At 36.9% G+C, this 18,376-nt stretch overlaps 2 protein-coding genes across 2 annotated transcripts; both read right to left on the minus strand.

The window, feature by feature from the left end:
- Positions 1 to 66: 66 nt before the first annotated feature.
- Positions 67 to 14,321, minus strand: LOC125226675. Its single transcript, XM_048130735.1, has 7 exons — positions 14,186 to 14,321; positions 13,752 to 13,884; positions 12,905 to 13,044; positions 6,473 to 6,533; positions 5,967 to 6,078; positions 481 to 576; positions 67 to 205 (listed from the first exon to the last, which is right to left on the minus strand). The coding sequence occupies exons 1-7, from the start codon at positions 14,274 to 14,276 to the stop codon at positions 146 to 148; spliced, it is 693 nt and encodes a 230-aa protein (XP_047986692.1). The 5' UTR covers positions 14,277 to 14,321; the 3' UTR covers positions 67 to 145.
- A 1,097-nt stretch (positions 14,322 to 15,418) lies between these two features.
- Positions 15,419 to 18,155, minus strand: LOC125226676. Its single transcript, XM_048130736.1, has 7 exons — positions 18,030 to 18,155; positions 17,569 to 17,701; positions 17,074 to 17,213; positions 16,886 to 16,946; positions 16,385 to 16,496; positions 15,873 to 15,968; positions 15,419 to 15,563 (listed from the first exon to the last, which is right to left on the minus strand). Exons 1-7 carry the CDS (start codon positions 18,118 to 18,120, stop codon positions 15,489 to 15,491), a joined length of 708 nt encoding a protein of 235 aa, XP_047986693.1. The 5' UTR covers positions 18,121 to 18,155; the 3' UTR covers positions 15,419 to 15,488.
- Between the last annotated feature and the right edge of the window lie 221 nt (positions 18,156 to 18,376).

Genomic DNA, 18,376 nt, shown 5'->3' on the forward strand with positions numbered 1-18,376 from the left:
AAAAAACTGACGTTTTTAAGAAATAAGATAGGAATTGCAATCTCGTAATTAAAATTCAATAAAACTCAAATGTTTACTAAATGCATCTTTATTTATCAAGCATTGCCATTTCGTAATAAACATTTGCAGTCGTGCATTTCAAAGTTTACAAAATTTGTTCGACGACTTCTGTGGCAACGATGGTTATCAGTTGGTTGATGTCGGTCTGTAAAAAAAATAAAAACTTTTAGCTTATTCTAGTCTTTTGCCTGCATGGTACTGCACAAAATATTCTGTAATAAGTATTAAAAAATAATACAAAATTATAAGTAAAACGGAGCATTGGACAATCAACTTGTCGATTTTAACATAAATGTTAATGATAAAGAGTTAAATAATAGATTTGAACAACTTAAAAAAATGAAATGGAAGCGAGGAATATCCCTAATTTTGAAATGTTATTCATTGCAAATTACTTTTATTTGTCAACTTGTTACCCACCTGATATGCTCTATAAGTTTTAGGAACAGTCACACCCAAGTAGTTATTGATATCACGAGAATAGTTCACTCCTTGCAGCGCCATGTTCAGTCTTGACTGTAAAAAAAGTTAAATAGTTCATTAGTTTTGTATCACTGTAAAAGTATCAAAGTAGATCTAACTACAACTAGGGAACAAATAAATTATTTTATTGAATACTTTTTTTGATTTGTTCTTCTTTTCAAGTAGACCTAGAAAAGTAAAAAGTAGCCGTAGCTAGAAAGTTAGAAGTAGCCGTTTTTTCTTTCGTGTATGATATCTATTTCAATTTATAGATCTAACTAGTTAACAAAATGGAATCTTCTAAATATATAAAAGAAGAAGCTGACTGACTGACTGACTGACTGACTGACTGACTGACTGACTGACTGACTGACATATCAACGCACAGCCGAAACCGCTGGTCTTAGAGATTTCAAATTTGGCACGTAGGTTCCTTGTATAGTGTAGAGGAGCACTAAGAAAGGATTTTCCAAAATTCACCTCCTAAGGGGGTCAAATGGGGGTTCAAAGTTTGTATGGGGAAACAAGATTAGTTTGACTATTTTATTCGAAACTTCACAGGAAGATTCCTTAAGACATATGACTGAATACGTGTTTCAGGTTTTTTGAAAATTTAACCCCTAAAAGGGTGAAAAGGGGGTGATAAAGTCAAAAAATCAATATGGGTATCGTTTTTATGGTTTATCGCGTCGCTGATCACGAAAAATACAACGTTTTTAAAATCTAACGAGGCGGAAGTGAAATACCTTCTCCCCTGTTGTGGTGCAATGGGGTTTAAATATCAAAAAAATATATAAAAGAAGATATTGACTGACTGACTGACATATCAACGCACAGCCGAAACCGCTGGTCCTAGAGATGTCAAATTTGGCACGTAGGTTTTTTATATAGTGTAGAGGAGCACTAAGAAAGGATTTTTCAAAATTCGCCTCCTAAGGGGGTCAAATGGGGGTTCAAAGTTTGTATGGGGAAACAATGTTAGTTTCACTGTTTTATTCGAAACTTCACAGGAGGGATCCTAAAAACATATGACTAAAGACGTGTTTCAGGTTTTTTGAAAATTTAAACCCTAAAAGGGTGAAAAGGGGGTGATAAAGTAAAAAAAAAAACAATATGGGTATCGTTTTATGATTAATCGGGTCGCTATCACGATAAATACAACGCTTTTAAAATATAACGAGGCGGAAGTGAAATATATTCTCCCCTGTTACAAAAAATATATAAAAAAAGAAACTGACTGACTGACTAACTGACATATCAACACACAGCCGAAACCGCTGGTCCTAGAGATTTCAAATTTGGCACATAGGTTCCTTAATATGGCGTAGAGGAGCACTAAGAAAGGATTTGTCAAAATTCTCCTCTTAAAAGGGTGAAATGGGGGTTCAAAGTTTGTATGGGGACACAAGATTAGTTTGACTATTTTATTCGAAACTTCACAGGAGGATTCCTAAAGATATATGACTAAATACATGTTTCAGGTTTTTTGAAAATTTGACCCCTAAGGGGTGCAAAGGGGGTAAAGTCAAAAACACAATATGGGTATCGTTTTTATGGTTTATCGGGTCGCTGATCACGATAAATACAACGATTTTAAAATCTAATGAGGTGGAAAAGAAATTTTCTCCCCTGTTGTTGAGCAACAGGGTTAAAATATCCAAAATAGCCATAAGTATAGGTTTAGTTTTTATCTTTACTTCTGGTTCAAGAGATTTCAAATTGACACGGAAGTTCCTTAGAGGAGCACTAAGAAAGGATTTTTCAAAGTTCACCTCCTAGCATGATAATTTGACAGGGGCAAGGACAGGGACAGGGACAGGGACAGGGACAGGGTCAGGGACAGAGACAGGAACGGGATAGGGTTAGGGATAGGGTTAGGGTTAGGGATAGGGATAGGGATAGGGATAGGGATAGGGATAGGGATAGGGATAGGGATAGGGATAGGGATAGGGATAGGGATAGGGATAGGGATAGGGATAGGGATAGGGATAGGGATAGGGATAGGGATAGGGATAGGGATAGGGATAGGGATAGGGATAGGGATAGGGATAGGGATAGGGATAGGGATAGGGATAGGGATAGGGATAGGGATAGGGATAGGGATAGGGATAGGGATAGGGATAGGGATAGGGATAGGGATAGGGATAGGGATAGGGATAGGGATAGGGATAGGGATAGGGATAGGGATAGGGATAGGGATAGGGATAGGGATAGGGATAGGGATAGGGATAGGGATAGGGATAGGGATAGGGATAGGGATAGGGATAGGGATAGGGATAGGGATAGGGATAGGGATAGGGATAGGGATAGGGATAGGGATAGGGATAGGGATAGGGATAGGGATAGGGATAGGGATAGGGATAGGGATAGGGATAGGGATATAGGGATATAGGGATATAGGGATATAGGGATATAGGGATATAGGGATATAGGGATATAGGGATATAGGGATATAGGGATATAGGGATAGGGATAGGGATAGGGGACGGGGATAGGGGAGGGACGGGGACAGGGACGGGACGGGGACGGGGTCGGGGACAAGGATAGAGATAGGGCCGGGGATAAGAATAGGGATTGGGGTCGGAATCGATATTTAGGCAATGTAAAATGCAGGTGGCTCAGTGGGAAGGGATTAGTAAGTAGGCATCGGCGAGTATCCTGCATCCGTAATAACTATTACATTCAATGTGCTGTAAGAAGATCGTTGTTTGCTTGCCTTTCATATGTTTACGTTTGCAATAAGTATAAGTAAAATGGAAAAAATTGTAAGCGATAATGCAAGGAAGTACTTTTTACCCTACCGACCATAGCGTCGAGATACTGGCTATGTGGGTTGTATGAAGTTTCCCCAGTATAAATATTTATATAGGTAAAAGACATACATATTCGTACCTGACGCTGTGGTCGCTGTGTAACAACTCTACAATCATTGCAAGAATTTCTTTTAAAACAATAGTAATATGTGTAAGGTACCCATACAACCATTTCAGTCGCAAAATCTTCAAATCAGTAACTAACTGTCAAATGTGACATAACGTGTGGTAACGTCGTGCAAACAATGCGACCGTATTGATACAATAACAAAATGTAGTCGTCGTGTGCACTCGTTACGGTAACAAAATGTGTACGAATTTGTGGCTGTCAATGTCACTGTCAGAATGACTTTTAACGACACTTTATTAGTCGACGTTTGCACACAAAACGGTAACAACATGTGGACGAATTTGTGGCTGTCATTGTCACTGTCAGAACGGTTTCTGACAGTGACATTGACAGAATTTGTACACACATGTGTAGGTCTGATTACCGAACTGCTCCTAAACCACTGTATCCGCAAATGACAATCTGAAATACGAAGGTTTCTCAAACTGTCTTGTGAAGTTGTGGACTGGTTGCTTTGAATCATTTAAATATGAGCGAATTAAATAATAATAAACGACAACGACCATTTAAGCACTCTTCGACATTTTATAGAAATGTGGGAAAGTTAAGAAAAGTGCAGAATGATAATACAAATAGATAAGCGCTTTATAGTTACTTAATGTATTAAATATATAATTTTTAATTCTTATTGATAAAAATTAAGTGTAGTGTTGCTTTACACAATAAAAGTAGGAATCAAATGAAATAGAGTATTTACTGTGATATTAATAGAATTTTTGTTGCGCAATGATAGTTTTTTCAGTACAGATGCTGCTTTTTTTAAACGCAGTAGTGCGAGCAAATCAAGCAATGATTCATTTCTTGTCTGGTCGAAACTCTTAGCTTAGATTTAGGTACTGAAAATCGTCGTACGATACACGTGCGAAAAGGACATTCACAACTCGTGTCGATTTAAAACACTCCCTTCGTTCGTGTATTAATTTATCGCTACTCGTATCGATTTTCCTCTTTTCCGCACTCGTATCTACAAGTATTTTGTTTGGGTTACAAAAAAAACACATTATTTACTCTACTACGTTTTATTTGTGTCTCTTTAACATTACAAATTTGTAGACACTTATCTATACAAAAATCTTGACAAAAGAAGTACAGATCGCTGAAATTAATGTTGATAGTAATATTAATGACGACTACTTCAACAAGTGTCAATTGTGAAATGCCGCAAAATACTAGTTGCTCTATAGAAGACCATAATAATATGATTCCCGATCCTTTACAACCCAGCAGCTCGGTACGCACGTTACAATTTTTTTTTGATCTTCTTTAGTGAGGGCAACTGAGTACGACGGCATATTTAATTGTTTATAAAGTTTGAGGATACCTGGAAAAAATTAATACAAGAAGCCATTTTGAAAATATAATAAATATTCACTGCTTTCGGTCACGCGTGTACGCTGCGACCATTTTGCGACCGTTTGTCGACCGTTTGGTGACCGTTTGGCGACTGTTTTTTACATGGAATATTACCGTCTTAATCCATATTTTAACAACTTTATTGGTTTTCTAGGCATTATTTTTATTATTTCAGTATAGTATATGCACCGGAGCACTAAAACTTCACCAATCAATATACATAACACGCAAACACCGAGTAGTCAATAATATTATTACTGGTTAAACTGAGGTAAATTGATGGCGCGTTGATAAATTTAGACTTATTTTATGAAATCACTCGAGCAATTTAATTGGCCATGGTAATTAGCCCACATTATATTACAAATGCAAACAATATTTATCTTTAACAAATTCTTACGCCATTACATTTTAATGTCAAATGATTTTATTTCATTTTTACTTTGACGTCTCTCACGTCTTTGACAGTCGCCATTTGAAAAGAATGAAATGAACGAATGATTTTGAGAAAGTAGTCGCCAAACGGTAACAATGTGTGCACGCGTAGTGCACACTTCTGTCACTTCTGTGACCATTTGTGCCTGTTACCAATCGTCCCCATTTGGGTCGCCGCGACTAAACGTCGACCGTACTGCGACTAAGCATTGAGACCCGAAGACCTGTGTGTACACAAAATAGGAGGATTTGCGTAGGAACGGCGACCGATTATGGTTATATGGGTACAGTCAGCCAAAAAGCAGTGTAAGGTTCTTGGCTGACCGTACAGCAAATAGATCAGTTACAATGGCCCCCCAGTCGAGAATTGCCCCGCTTTACCTTAATCGAAATAATCGCGGACAGATATACCTACAAAGAAACCTACGGATCCAAATGAAAATCTTATTTTTTGTAAACGTTTCAATAAAAATACTTTTATTACGCGGGCGAAGCCGCGGGTAAAAGCTAGTAACAACATATAAGGTCTTGTAGAACAGCATAAAAAAGCATAACGTTATCGTTATTTAAATAAAAGTCTATGGCAAGAACAACTAGCGTAAAATTGCCAATAAATTAGGTATTAACTTTAGTAGTTTAACTAGTTCATTCAAAATAATCTAAGCAGGTATTAAGTTCAAATAAATACGTCGTAAATTAAGGAAAAAACTTACTTCGATACTGCCGACGTCTAGTGTCAGTTCCATACTCCTGAGGCTAATTCCACTGATAATGCCGAGGTTAATACGAACATCTCCGTCAATCACAATGTTCTTTACAGCAACACTGGAGAAGAAACAACCATCAAAGAACTTTCTGATATGAAATTTTAAATTCTTGTCTCATTGGAATACGAGCGTTGGATATCACCAACAACATTCTGCTATGAGACCCTTTCTACTTTTAATGATATTCTTTTGAAAAAAAAAACTATTTTGTGTTTATGCTTGTGTTGTTGCCATTTAGATTATTTGCATTTCGATATCCATAATTAATATAAATATTATAGTTCAAAAGGTTTAAAACCAAGTGAGATGCATCTGGATTCCTACCGGTTCAAGTTTATAAATTGTCTTTAAATTTGTTCGAAACCAAATGTTCTTTGAGAAACAACCAATAACGGCTTAATGAGAACTTCAATGAACTACTTTTTGGAAAGGACAGTTTATAATTTTCTCACCGTCCACTAATCATTCCGTTGAAATTCCTGTCAAACACGTTCACATTCCACTCAGCGAGACCTGAAACACAGTCACATTACTATTAATAAATGTATTACGAATTACATGATTATTTATGAAAAATCTTAAAATTTATTCCATACATGAAACTTCATGAAAGTAATATTTATAAGTAAGTGCTTTTTAGGGTTCCGTACCTCAAAGAGGAAAAACGGAACCCTTATAGGATGACTCGCGTGTCTGTCTGTCCCTCTGTCACAGCCGATATCTCCAAAAGTACTGGACCGATTTACTTGAAATTTGGCACACATATGTAAACCTGTGGCCCAAAGACGGACATGTAATTTAATTAAATGAAATTTAATCACAGGGGCCACTTTTGGGGGGTAACATTGAAAATTAAAAATCAAAGTTATTAAAACTATATCGTGTTACATATCAAATGAAAGAGCATTTTATAAGCATTTGAAGTATAATTTTTTTATTTTTTTTATTTTGGTAATTTAGAAGTAATTTAAGAAAATACGCAAAAAATGACCATTCCCCCCTTATCTCCGAAATTACTTAGCGTAAAATTTTCAAAAAAATACACGAGATAGCCCTCTACCTGTAGATTACAGGAAAACCTATTAGAAATCTACAGTCAAGCGTAAGTTGGACTTAAGAGAAAAAAACTCAGATTACGAATTTCACTCACTGCCGCTGCAAATAGTTACTAAACGTCTTAAAATGTTGTAATCGCGTTGGACAGGTATAAAGAAATTAATTTCTGTTTCGTTTGTTATAGAAATTGTTAAATAAAAAAAAACATTTTCCAAAATGACTTAAGTTCCTACTAAAAAAGAGGCACTTAAGACCGTTTAGAACTTCACTGACCATAATATTGCCCACATAGGTCCAAAAAAGGTGTATATATACGAAAACAAAAAAATTGTGCCATCGACAACCAAAATCAGAAGTCCATTTTGCTCTATCTCTTATCGTTTCCGAAATATACGCGAAATCTAAGTACGAAATTTAGTGTACGTTGCCATTACATTTCGTCAGGCGCTCATGACCTGTTTGTATGGAAATGTCGTAATCCGACTCGCACTTGACCAATTTTCATAGAAAGTTGTGTTTTATTATAGTTTTGAAGGAAGTTTCTTGTTTTTAACCACCAACGCAAAAACGACGGAGTGTTTTATAATAATTTAAGGTTTGACGCTTGACATGTCTGTCTGTGGCATCATAGCTCCCGAACGAATCAATCGATTTTGACTTTGTTTTTAATGTTTAAGGTGAATTCGTCGACAGTTTTTTTTGTACCACGTAGGTGGGAAACAGGCATACGGTCTGCCTGATGGAAAGCGGTCACTGTAACCTATGGACGCCTGCCACTCAAGGAGTGGCACATGTGCGTTGCCGACTCATTAGAAACTTGTACAAACCTGTACTTAGAAGGGGTGCCGACGACTCAAAGGACAATCTATTGTCCTAATTAGTTCCGTAGGTCCTCCCTCGTTGAGCTCTGGCTGCCTTACTCACCGGCAGGAACACAACAATGAGTAAGGTCTAGTCCTATTTGACCGCAGTCTTTTGTAAAGCGGAGGTACTTCCCCAGTTAGACTCTGCTCTACCTTAGATTATATTCAATTTAGTATTAGAGTTATGAGTTAAGATATTCAAATGCAGCGTCATCTATTATTAGTTTCGACAACTTTTCATGTAACTTTCGATGCCTAAAGGTTCACACAAGTCTCAAGTCGCGTAAATTACTTAGTAAATTTTGCCGAGAGATGGCGCTAAATACAATAATGCTCATTAGAATAGAATAGAATAGAATAAACGTTTATTCGTGAACACAGGTAAGACAAAATACACATAATAACAACAAGACAGAAAGGAATGAAGTGCCACGAAATGGCCTCATCTCAGCATGTTGCTGGTGACTTCCAGCGCTGATCTTCCGATGAGACCATCAAGTGAGAAAGATTCACGGAGGGTAACAGACAGAAGACATACAAAACACATACAAGAACGTGGTCAAACAGTTAAGAAAGTGAAAACGTTACAAGAAAAATAACAACAGACTGTGATCGACACATAGAATAAAATAATAATTATAAACAGAAAAAAACCAAATTAATTAAAAAGAGTCGTACACCAGATCGCGCACGCCGCGTTTTAACGTTTGGTCGAACCATACTATGGGTGTACATTAAAGTGGCAATTGCTAGTTGCAACTAGCGCCAGCGGTGGTTACACTAACTAAAAGACAGGTTTGTCACAACAAGACAATAACAAACGTGATTTTGTGTGAAACCATAACTTAATTACTAAATATCAAATGTACGGGTTTACAGGATGGTGAACATTATTAAATAACATCAACGGCAAATAATCATGCTGCAGAAGGAACAAAAAACAAGTGGTAAAGATAAGAAATGAATGTTTAACTATAGGCAGCTCGTGTCAAGTCTCAAGTTTTCTTGGCTAAGTTGGTGGTTTAATAAATACTGCTTGAGCTTGGTTTTAAAACTATAAATACTTTGCAGGTTCCTCAAAGGCGGAGGCACATTATTCCAGCAACGCGATGCAGAATAGCGATAACTTCCTCGGAAAGCTGCAGAAGTATGGCGCGGCGTTAACAATTGAATCCCCCAGTTACGGCGTTCGCGAAGTTTGATGATAGAGAGTTTGCTGAAGAGATACGGGGGTGACTTATACTTCAGCACACCAAAGAGCAAGCAAGCCAAGTGAAATTTACGTCGGTGCTTCATTTTAAGGATGTGATGGCTGTTAAGAAAAGGAGTCACGTGTGCTCTCAACGGAATATCGAAACAGAAGCGGGCACAGGCATTTTGGACACGTTGTATGAGTCTCTTTGTTCTTGCAAGAAGTCTAGGTCCAAACACTACATCCATATAATTCAATTTTGATAATACAAGTGACTCAACTAGCTGACAGCGTAGGTTTTCACTTATGTATGGCCGAATTTTGTATAGGACCTTAAGTTTATAAAAACAACTTCTGATAGACTCAGCTACATGCTTTTCATATCGCAGTTCACAGTCCATGAGAAGTCCTAAATTACGGGGCTCATATACCCTCTCAACTAGAGTGTTTGACAACATAACATCTTGTGAAATAGTGATACCAGCCACTTGTTGCCGGCTGCCAAATACAAGGTATTTGGTTTTGCTCGGATTAAGCAGTAGACAGTTTTCTGTGGCCCAGGATGCAATAGAGGCTAGATCTTGGTTTAGTTTCACAATAGCACAGTCAATGTCTTCTGGCTTGCATGATATATACACTTGTATGTCGTCTGCATAGATATGGTATTTGCAATGTGTGATGTGCGACCTTACATCTGAAGAGTAGAGTATAAACAGGAGCGGACCGAGCACCGATCCTTGAGGAACTCCCCTGGTCACTACAGCCTTTTCAGAAAAAAGTGAGGATCCGTCATTTCCGCATACTTTCACAATTTGTGATCGATTACTTAAATAACTATCAAACCACTTAACAGTATGGTGGTCAAAACCGTAGTAGGTCAGTTTGGAAAGAAGAAGATTTATATTTAAACAATCGAACGCCCTGGAGAAATCGAGGAGGACTAAAAGTGTGCACATACCTTTATCCTGAGCATCCAGGATGTAGTCAGTGACATCAAGTAATGCGGTGACAGTGCTGCGTCCCTTTTGAAAGCCTGACTGGACGTCTGGTAATATATTGTTTTTTTCCAAGTAGGCAGCTAACTGTGAGCCAACTACTTTTTCCATTATTTTAGACATACAAGGTAGTATGCTTATGGGCCTAAGGTCAGTAAGAGTAGAGGGGTTAGATACTTTAGGAAGTGGAGTCACAACTGCTAACTTCCAGATATCGGGGAAGGTTGCTGTGAGAATGGAGGTATTTATAAGATTTGTAATGACCTCAATTGAGTAAGGAAAAGTTAACACAAGCATATTTAGATTTATCTTATCTATACCTTCAGCATTAGATTTTATGCATTTGATCAGTTGATTCGAATTAATAGTATCTAAGTGGAAAACAGAGTCATTGAACTTATGAAACTCAAAAAAGGTCAGCTGTGACAAGCTAACATCTGGAGTTCCAGGCAGGTTAAGAAAGTGTTTGTTTATGGTGTCAGGATTATTAAATGAAGTAGGCAAATCTTTATTTATTTTAGGCAACACAGTGTTCTTTAAGTTTTTCCACAAAGTTTGAGGGCTATTAATTTTATTGTTTATATTGTTTAATTAGAGTACCTATACTTCTAGCCAAAGACATTATATAACTCGCCGTCGCGTCTCATCGCATCGTCTACTTCCATATCGATAAGGTTTGATTTCGTATGCGTCGCATCACCGTCGCGCGACCATCGCGCAACCGTCGCCCACGCAAGCCACGGCGTCAATGGTTCGCATGGAATGGCTTAGCTTTAAATCTCAAAAAGACTCACTTTGTGCATTTTAATCTTTCGGGCCGCATGACCACGCCGTTGATAGTTCATATTAATGGGAAAATACTTGAATAGTGTGGAGCGTTAACAGAGCATTAGTATGAATGTATAGTCCCGTCTGGCAGAAAGCATGAAACTTGGCATGTATATAGCTTATAGGGTTATAAGACAAAATTGAAGTAGAAACACGCCGAGGTGTCAATGTTTCTCCTCCTTCTCCCCACTTTTGTATGCCTGTTTTCAGTTTTTTTATATTTCCATGAAAACCGTAAAAGCTACAACAATAACGTCTAAGAGAAGTATATTCTCTATAAAATTCTCTACAATATTGTCTTTTGAAGTATATAGCTAGAACTTATAATTTTCAAACTATGCTCATTTCCCTTTGCCATATTCGTGTCACCAATGACCAGTAGGATAAGTAAGGCCAGCGACTTTGCACTTTTGCCTGTGGCGATGCTGCTTGGCAAAATTGTTCCTTGGGTCAAACTGATCCGATTTATCCCAATAGTCATGAAATCGCACGTGACTACTCCCTACAAAGAGAAGGGTAAGGGGCCGGTTCCCTCGATGAAATCTATGCAATACTTCTTCTTGCTCATAGTGTGATGGACCCTGCCGTCTATAATAAATTGCCGCAATATGTGGTTGAAGTACCTAGAGTGTCGAACTTTAAGTATTGCTTAAAAACTTGGCTGGTCGAGCACCCGTTCTACACTTATGACAATTTTTTTATTACCTAATTAGAAAAATATTTTTGTTAATTTTTTATGTGAATATTGCCTAACTTTTTGTAATTTCAATCTTCTGTCTATTTATTTTCTAAGTATTATTGTTGTATGAATATTATTTTTTTAAATCAAATCTTGACGTGTAAAATGGCGTTACAAATAAATGAGTATGAGTAGTATTAGATTATTTTGACCATTAAAAGTTTGTACTAGGCTTGTGCCGTTTCGTTCGTTGATCGGAGCGCTCCGATCTCGTTCAATCGCTCCCATGAACTAGTTCGCTCTTTTAGGTCTTTTGCTCATTTAGTTCAGCCAGACCAGCGACCACTGCGGTCGGAAAGATCAGAACGAATGGGACCGAATAGTGTCAAAATTATACAAATAGTCCACAGATAGTAACATTCCGGGCCGAAAGGTTGTAAGTAACCGAAGTTTAATATGAAAACTTGACTTTTTTGTTGCTCTGCTAAGTAGCTCTCGCTCTCGGTCGGCGCAGTCACACATTCGTTCTCGATCCAAACGGCTCGCGCTCGCCGATCCTATACTGAACTAAATGAGCAAAGACCGATTCTCAGACCACGGAAAGATTCAGTTCATTTCGGTCATTGATGGGATTTTATTCCTAACAGTTCATAGTTCGTGAACGACACAAGCCTAGTTTGTACGGAACCCTCGGTGGGCGAGTCCGACTCGCACTTGGCCGGTTTTTAATATACTTTTTATTTTTAACCCCCGACGCAAAAACGACGGGGTGTTATAAGTTTGACGTGTCTGTCTGTGTGTATGTCTGTGTGTATGTCTGTCTGTCTGTCTGTCTATCTGTCTGTCTGTTTGTCCGCCTGTCTGTCTGTGTGTGTATCTGTCTGTGGCATCGTAGCTCTCGAACGGATGAACTGATTTTGATTTAGTTTTTTTTTGTCTGAAAGCTGAGTTAGTCGGGAGTGTTCTTAGCCATGCTTCATGAAAATCGGTCTACTATGTCGCGGTCGGGGGTTTTTTCAAAATTTTAGAAAATATTGAATTACACAATAAATAAGTACAACCTACATCCTGAGACAATTCCCACTAAGATTTATAGACATAAGAGTATCTGAGTGGCATTGTCATAGATCTTAATAGGCACTAAACTTAAATACACCAACAATATGATACATAATGTTACTTAAAGATAGTGTTAATACGAGCATAGTAAAAGTTGAGTTACTACTCACAGTTAGAAGACGAGGCAAGGAACTATACCTGTCTACACTTACCCATGCTTAAAGCAATTTCGGGTAGTTCAACGTTGAATGTCAGCCTGGAGTTAAGCACGGCGTAGTTCATCCTGTTGACGACGATGTTGCTCACACCCCTGAAGAGGAAGCCTCTGAGCGCAGCCCTTAGGTTCATGATGCTAGAAAGAAGATTGTATAACTAGATTAAGGGAAATTCGAAATTTTTGCCCTGTAAGGAATCCTTGAATCTTGATCATCAGGCCAAAGCATTCCCTGTTTAGTGAGTTCAGATAAGTCGGGCATATAGATTAGATTAGATTAGATTTCTTTATTTCATGATAAAAATTACACTATAAATTTGCTACATGTCAAAATTATGTTTATCTTCTCATCATGATCGTCAAAAATTACATAATAAATTCCAAATAAAAATAAGTGTCTCCCAATGAGGATCGTACCGAATACCGATAGACTGAGGTTACTCGAACCTTGATTTGTGTGTTAACAGTGATCATCGATTTTTGAGGAATAGGGAGATACGTTATCAACGAGAACTTAAATATTTTATGATGTGGTTGCCATGCTTAACGAAAATAAATGAAATTAACCTTAAGAATTGAATTCTTTCTAGTCAAAAAATTGGTAATCAATATAACCCCGCAATCCAAGTAACCCTAGTTTTTACGGTACATGCAAAATAACGGTTTCCAAAGGAAGCAACCAAAAAATTAAGCTCGATTTGAAAAAAAAAATCCTTCTAGTTCTAAATAGAAATTAACTCTTCCTTGTATATCACAAATCGAATATCTAAATAATTTTTCTTTTTATCAGGTATTACGATGATAAACAAACAATTACACAAATAACACACGTTAAGAAAACTTACGAAGGTACTGGAAGGGCATATTCGACTTCTTCATCAAGGTTAAGAGGATCCAAGCCAGCATCACGGAGGGACTGAGCAAAAGCTTCGATCTGCTGGATGATTTGACCCGTGATCAGCCCATTGTTTCTGGTCACTGAAAATGAATTTTTTGTATGACCTATAAATTGGTCATTAAAAGTACTATCCAATCAACGGACTTCAATATGTCAGAATTATGAAACATATGCTTTACAACTAATGACATTGAAAACATAATGCGGTTTTAGACTCTGTTCGAAGAGAGATAGTCACAGTATGTATAGGTCCCCATACATTTTACGCTTCTTCTCTTTCCGCACAAACTATGTATTCGAAGTAAGCGACGGCCGCTTGAAGGTACTTTTTCTGTCACAAATATATACATATGAAGCTAACGCCAAAAAATTCAAACTTACTAAGCGCTGCTTCGAGTTCCGTGAATTGTCCGGTGGGCAAGGCGCTGACAGCGGCCAGCAGGCAAGCGACAGTAAGGACGACGACCTTCATGGTGGCTCTTTAACGTTGTGTGCTGAAACTATTACCAAACTGATTCTTACCAATGAAAATATAAAAAATAACTTAAATAACAAACAAAAAACATTATATCAGACTTGAGATTACTCACTTAGAATAGTATTTATATGCCACTATAAGGGGCATTCTTCAGTATTTATAGTAAATTTAATCTTTACTAAACAAAACAGAAACATTATTAATGTTGATACCCAAATCGTTAAGGGGATTAAGTACTTATCTTTTATCCATCTCTTTAGATATGACGTCAAGCTATTGTCGATTATATTTGACTATTCCTATCACCTATCCTTGTTCTATTAACTTCGAATCTATGCGATCAATGCCTATATCTTCTGGCGTAAACTATTATCATATCAGCCGAAGGCCTCTATTTGAATCGAGGTATGCCACTTATTGGTCTTGTCTTTGATCATTCGAATATTTTTGACCCAAGAGCAGGAGAATTTTGGATTGCAGTCGGTCCTTGAGGCAACCTGAAAAGGTGGTATGATGGCCAACCTGTTATGATAGCCAAGCTCAGATCTGCAGGGCTAAATCAAGCTATACATTTTTAAATATTTGAGTTTTCGGCAGAAAGGTTCTTGAACCAACCTTGAACTATTAAAAAATGAAAATTGAGTTCCTCAAATCCTTGACCGTGTCAGACGAGTGCAAAATAAGATAAACAGAATCACACAGGATCAGGGGTTAAACATATTCCGAATCAGATAAATCGGAGAAATTCATTATGTGAAAAAACATTCAGATTTTTTGAAAAATTTTCTTGGGGCAATCTGTCAATTTTACGAGTAGCTAAAAGAAGAGTCTGTAATATTCATAAAAAATATGCCATAACATAAGGTCGGGCCTTTACCTTGCCAGGCGATTTTGGAAGCTATTGTTTAGTTTTTTTTGTAAATAACTCGTAAATGAAAGCCTACAGACAAAATATGTTATTTAGTACACAAATAATCTACACAAAACTTTACAACCCAATACGTCCACTTGGCATCAGTTTCAAGATTCAATCGTGATTGATAAACTATATCAAAACTATCTTATCGAAAAAATTGGGGTTTTAAGAAATAAGATAGGAATTGCAATCTCATAATTACTATTCAATAAATCTCATATTTTCATTAAATTAATCTTTATTTATCCAAACATTGCCTTTTCGTAATAATTTTTTTCTTTCGTGTGTGTTCAATTCAAATTTGTTAACAAATTTTTTTCGACGACTTCCGTGGCGACGATGGTTATCAGTTCGTTGATGTCGCTCTGTAAATAAAAATAAGAAGTTTCAGATTATTCTAGTTTTTTGTCACGCATACTGTAATAATAAAAAAAAATAAGTTAGTCGTTGATTCCAATACATCACCAGTTCAAAAATGGAAAATAATTAAAACGGAGCATTGGACAATCGACATGTCGATTATTGACAAAAATGATGATAAAGAATTATAATATAATGGAATTAAACAAACATCAAAAACTAAGTATATGCGTGAAATGGAATCGGTGAATTTATGTACCTAATTTTGGAATGTTATTTCTTGTTTTTATTCAATTCATTAATTTGTAGCTCACCTGATAAGCTCTTAGAGTTCCAGGAACAGTCACGCCCAAGTAGTTATTGATATGATGGGAATAGTTCACTCCTTGCAGCGCCACGTTCAGGTTAGACTGTAAAAAATAGTTCATTTGTTTTAATAGTTCATTTATCACTTCAAAAGTATTAACGTTAATCTACCCATACTTATCCAACATGGAAAAATGTTAGGTCGGTAATTCTCAATCGTCTAGTTTATTATTCTAATTGCCGCGACGTTTCTATTTTCAGTGGAATTTGAAATCTGATAAATTAGTATTAGAACTGAAATTCCACTGAAAACAAATGAGTCGCGTACTGTATAACTAGATTAAAAAGCATGGCATAATCTGATTTTTATATTAAAAGAATAATCTGTAAGAATGAACCATGAACTTAAAATTGATGATGAATAAATATTTAGTGGTTAGCTACTTCAAGCGCAACTGAACGTTACATTATCATACAACGATTTACGCATTACTAAATTGCTAATTAAGAAAAAACTTACTTCAATATTTCCAACGTTCAAGGTCACTTCCATACTCCTGAGGCTAATGCCACTGATGACGCCAAGGCTCACACGAACTTCTCCGGCAATCACAATGTTCTTCACAGCAACACTAGTTGAGAAGAAACAACCATCAACTATAATTTCAATATTAATTTTATTATTTATGTCTCATTGGACGATCAGCGTTAGATGTCGCCAACAACATGCTGATATGAGACCATTTTGGGGCACTTTCTTCTTTAAAATTTACTCTTTTGTGCGTGTGTTTAATGCTTACTACTTTTTCTACAGTAACATTAACGTAACTATGGTTCAAAAGGTTTAGAACCAAGTTGCATCTCCAATTCTGCCGATTGAATTGAATCGATTGTCACTAAAGCTATACAAATGTATTTTCCTTCTTTGAGGAAAAACTGTGAAACGGTTAAACAGAACTTCAATGTACTACTTTATTTAAAAGAAGAATTATATTTTACACTATTATAAAATTTTGCTTACCGTCCACTAACAATTCCGTTGAAGTTCCTGTCAAAAATATTCACATCCCAATCAGCAACACCTGAAACTCAATCAGATTATAGTTTATAAATGTATTTAAAAATCACACGATCAGTAACGAAAAATCTTAAATCTCATTCCAGATATGAACATTTATGTAGGTATACATATATACGTAAGAAACTAACCGACGCTTAAAGCAATTTCCGGAAGCTCAACGTTGAAGGTCAGCCTGGAGGTCAAGACGGCGTAATTCATCCTGTTGACGACGATGTTGCTCAAACCTCTGAAGAGGAAACCTCTAAGCGCAGCCTTCAAGTTTAAGATGCTGAAAAAATGGTTGTACAGATCAAGAGTGCGTAACTGCGTGACCTACATCAAATTGTAACTCGAAATTATTATCACGTACAGAATCCCTAAAATATTTAGATCATTCTGCCAAAGAATTATCTGTTAATGAGGTAAAGCAGAGTTGACATAGCACGATATTTTTTTACCCTAAACTCAATTTGGAAGATCTTGTAGTTCCTCCTAGTTCTCAAGAAAAATTAACGAAACTTTTCTTTGTTTGTTCACAGAAAAGTGTCATCTATTGCCCATGAGCACATGAACACTGGTACATTTACCTTAAGTTGGTAAACACACTAACAAAAATACAAATGACAGACATTAAAAAAACTTACGAAGGTACAGGCAGGGCATATTCGATTTCTTTATCGAGCTCAAGAGGGTCTAAGCCAGCATCACGGATGGTCTGAGCCACATTTTCGATCTGCTGGACGATTTGGCCAGTGATCAGCCCATTGTTTCTGGTAACTGGAAATTGATTTTTGTTAGATAACTTAATAATTGGCAGGTTACGAAAAACAGATTATATTGTGACAACGGACTCAAATTTTGCTAAATTATAATTCGCGGAAAGGCAAGGACAAACATATTCCTTATGCCTTAAGTGTAGTACGGTCCTTTCCATTGAAATACTTATGAGGTGTTATTCTGTTCGGAATGGGAAGAGCCAATGGGAATGGGAGAGAGTAGGTGTGTATGTATATTTCACGACACTTCTCTTTTTGAACCGAATATTCGATGATTCCTTTTTTATCACAATAATCTATAATGCTAACGGGAAAAAATTAAAACTTACTGAGCGCTGCCTCGAGCTCGGTGAATTGTTGGTTGGGCAAAGCGCTGACGGAAGCCAGCAGGCAAGCAATAGCAAGGATGACGACCTTCATGGTGGCTTATTAACCTTTGTGTGCTGAAACTATTACCAAACTGATTCTTACGAATGAAACTAAGAAAATAACAACACAACATTTTGAATAATTTCGAAAGATTAGAACAACAAAAAAATATTTCGTCTGCTCACAAAATTTCACAAGAAGTGCGACCTGTAGAGGACATCCGGACATACAAAATCAAATTGCGTGACTTACGAGTAAACCCCTGATATCGCTTCCGTAAATTATTTAGGAGGCACCCGCTAAGTTC

The sequence above is a fragment of the Leguminivora glycinivorella genome, chromosome 5 (assembly GCF_023078275.1).
Source record: "Leguminivora glycinivorella isolate SPB_JAAS2020 chromosome 5, LegGlyc_1.1, whole genome shotgun sequence".
Classification (NCBI taxonomy): domain Eukaryota; kingdom Metazoa; phylum Arthropoda; class Insecta; order Lepidoptera; family Tortricidae; genus Leguminivora; species Leguminivora glycinivorella.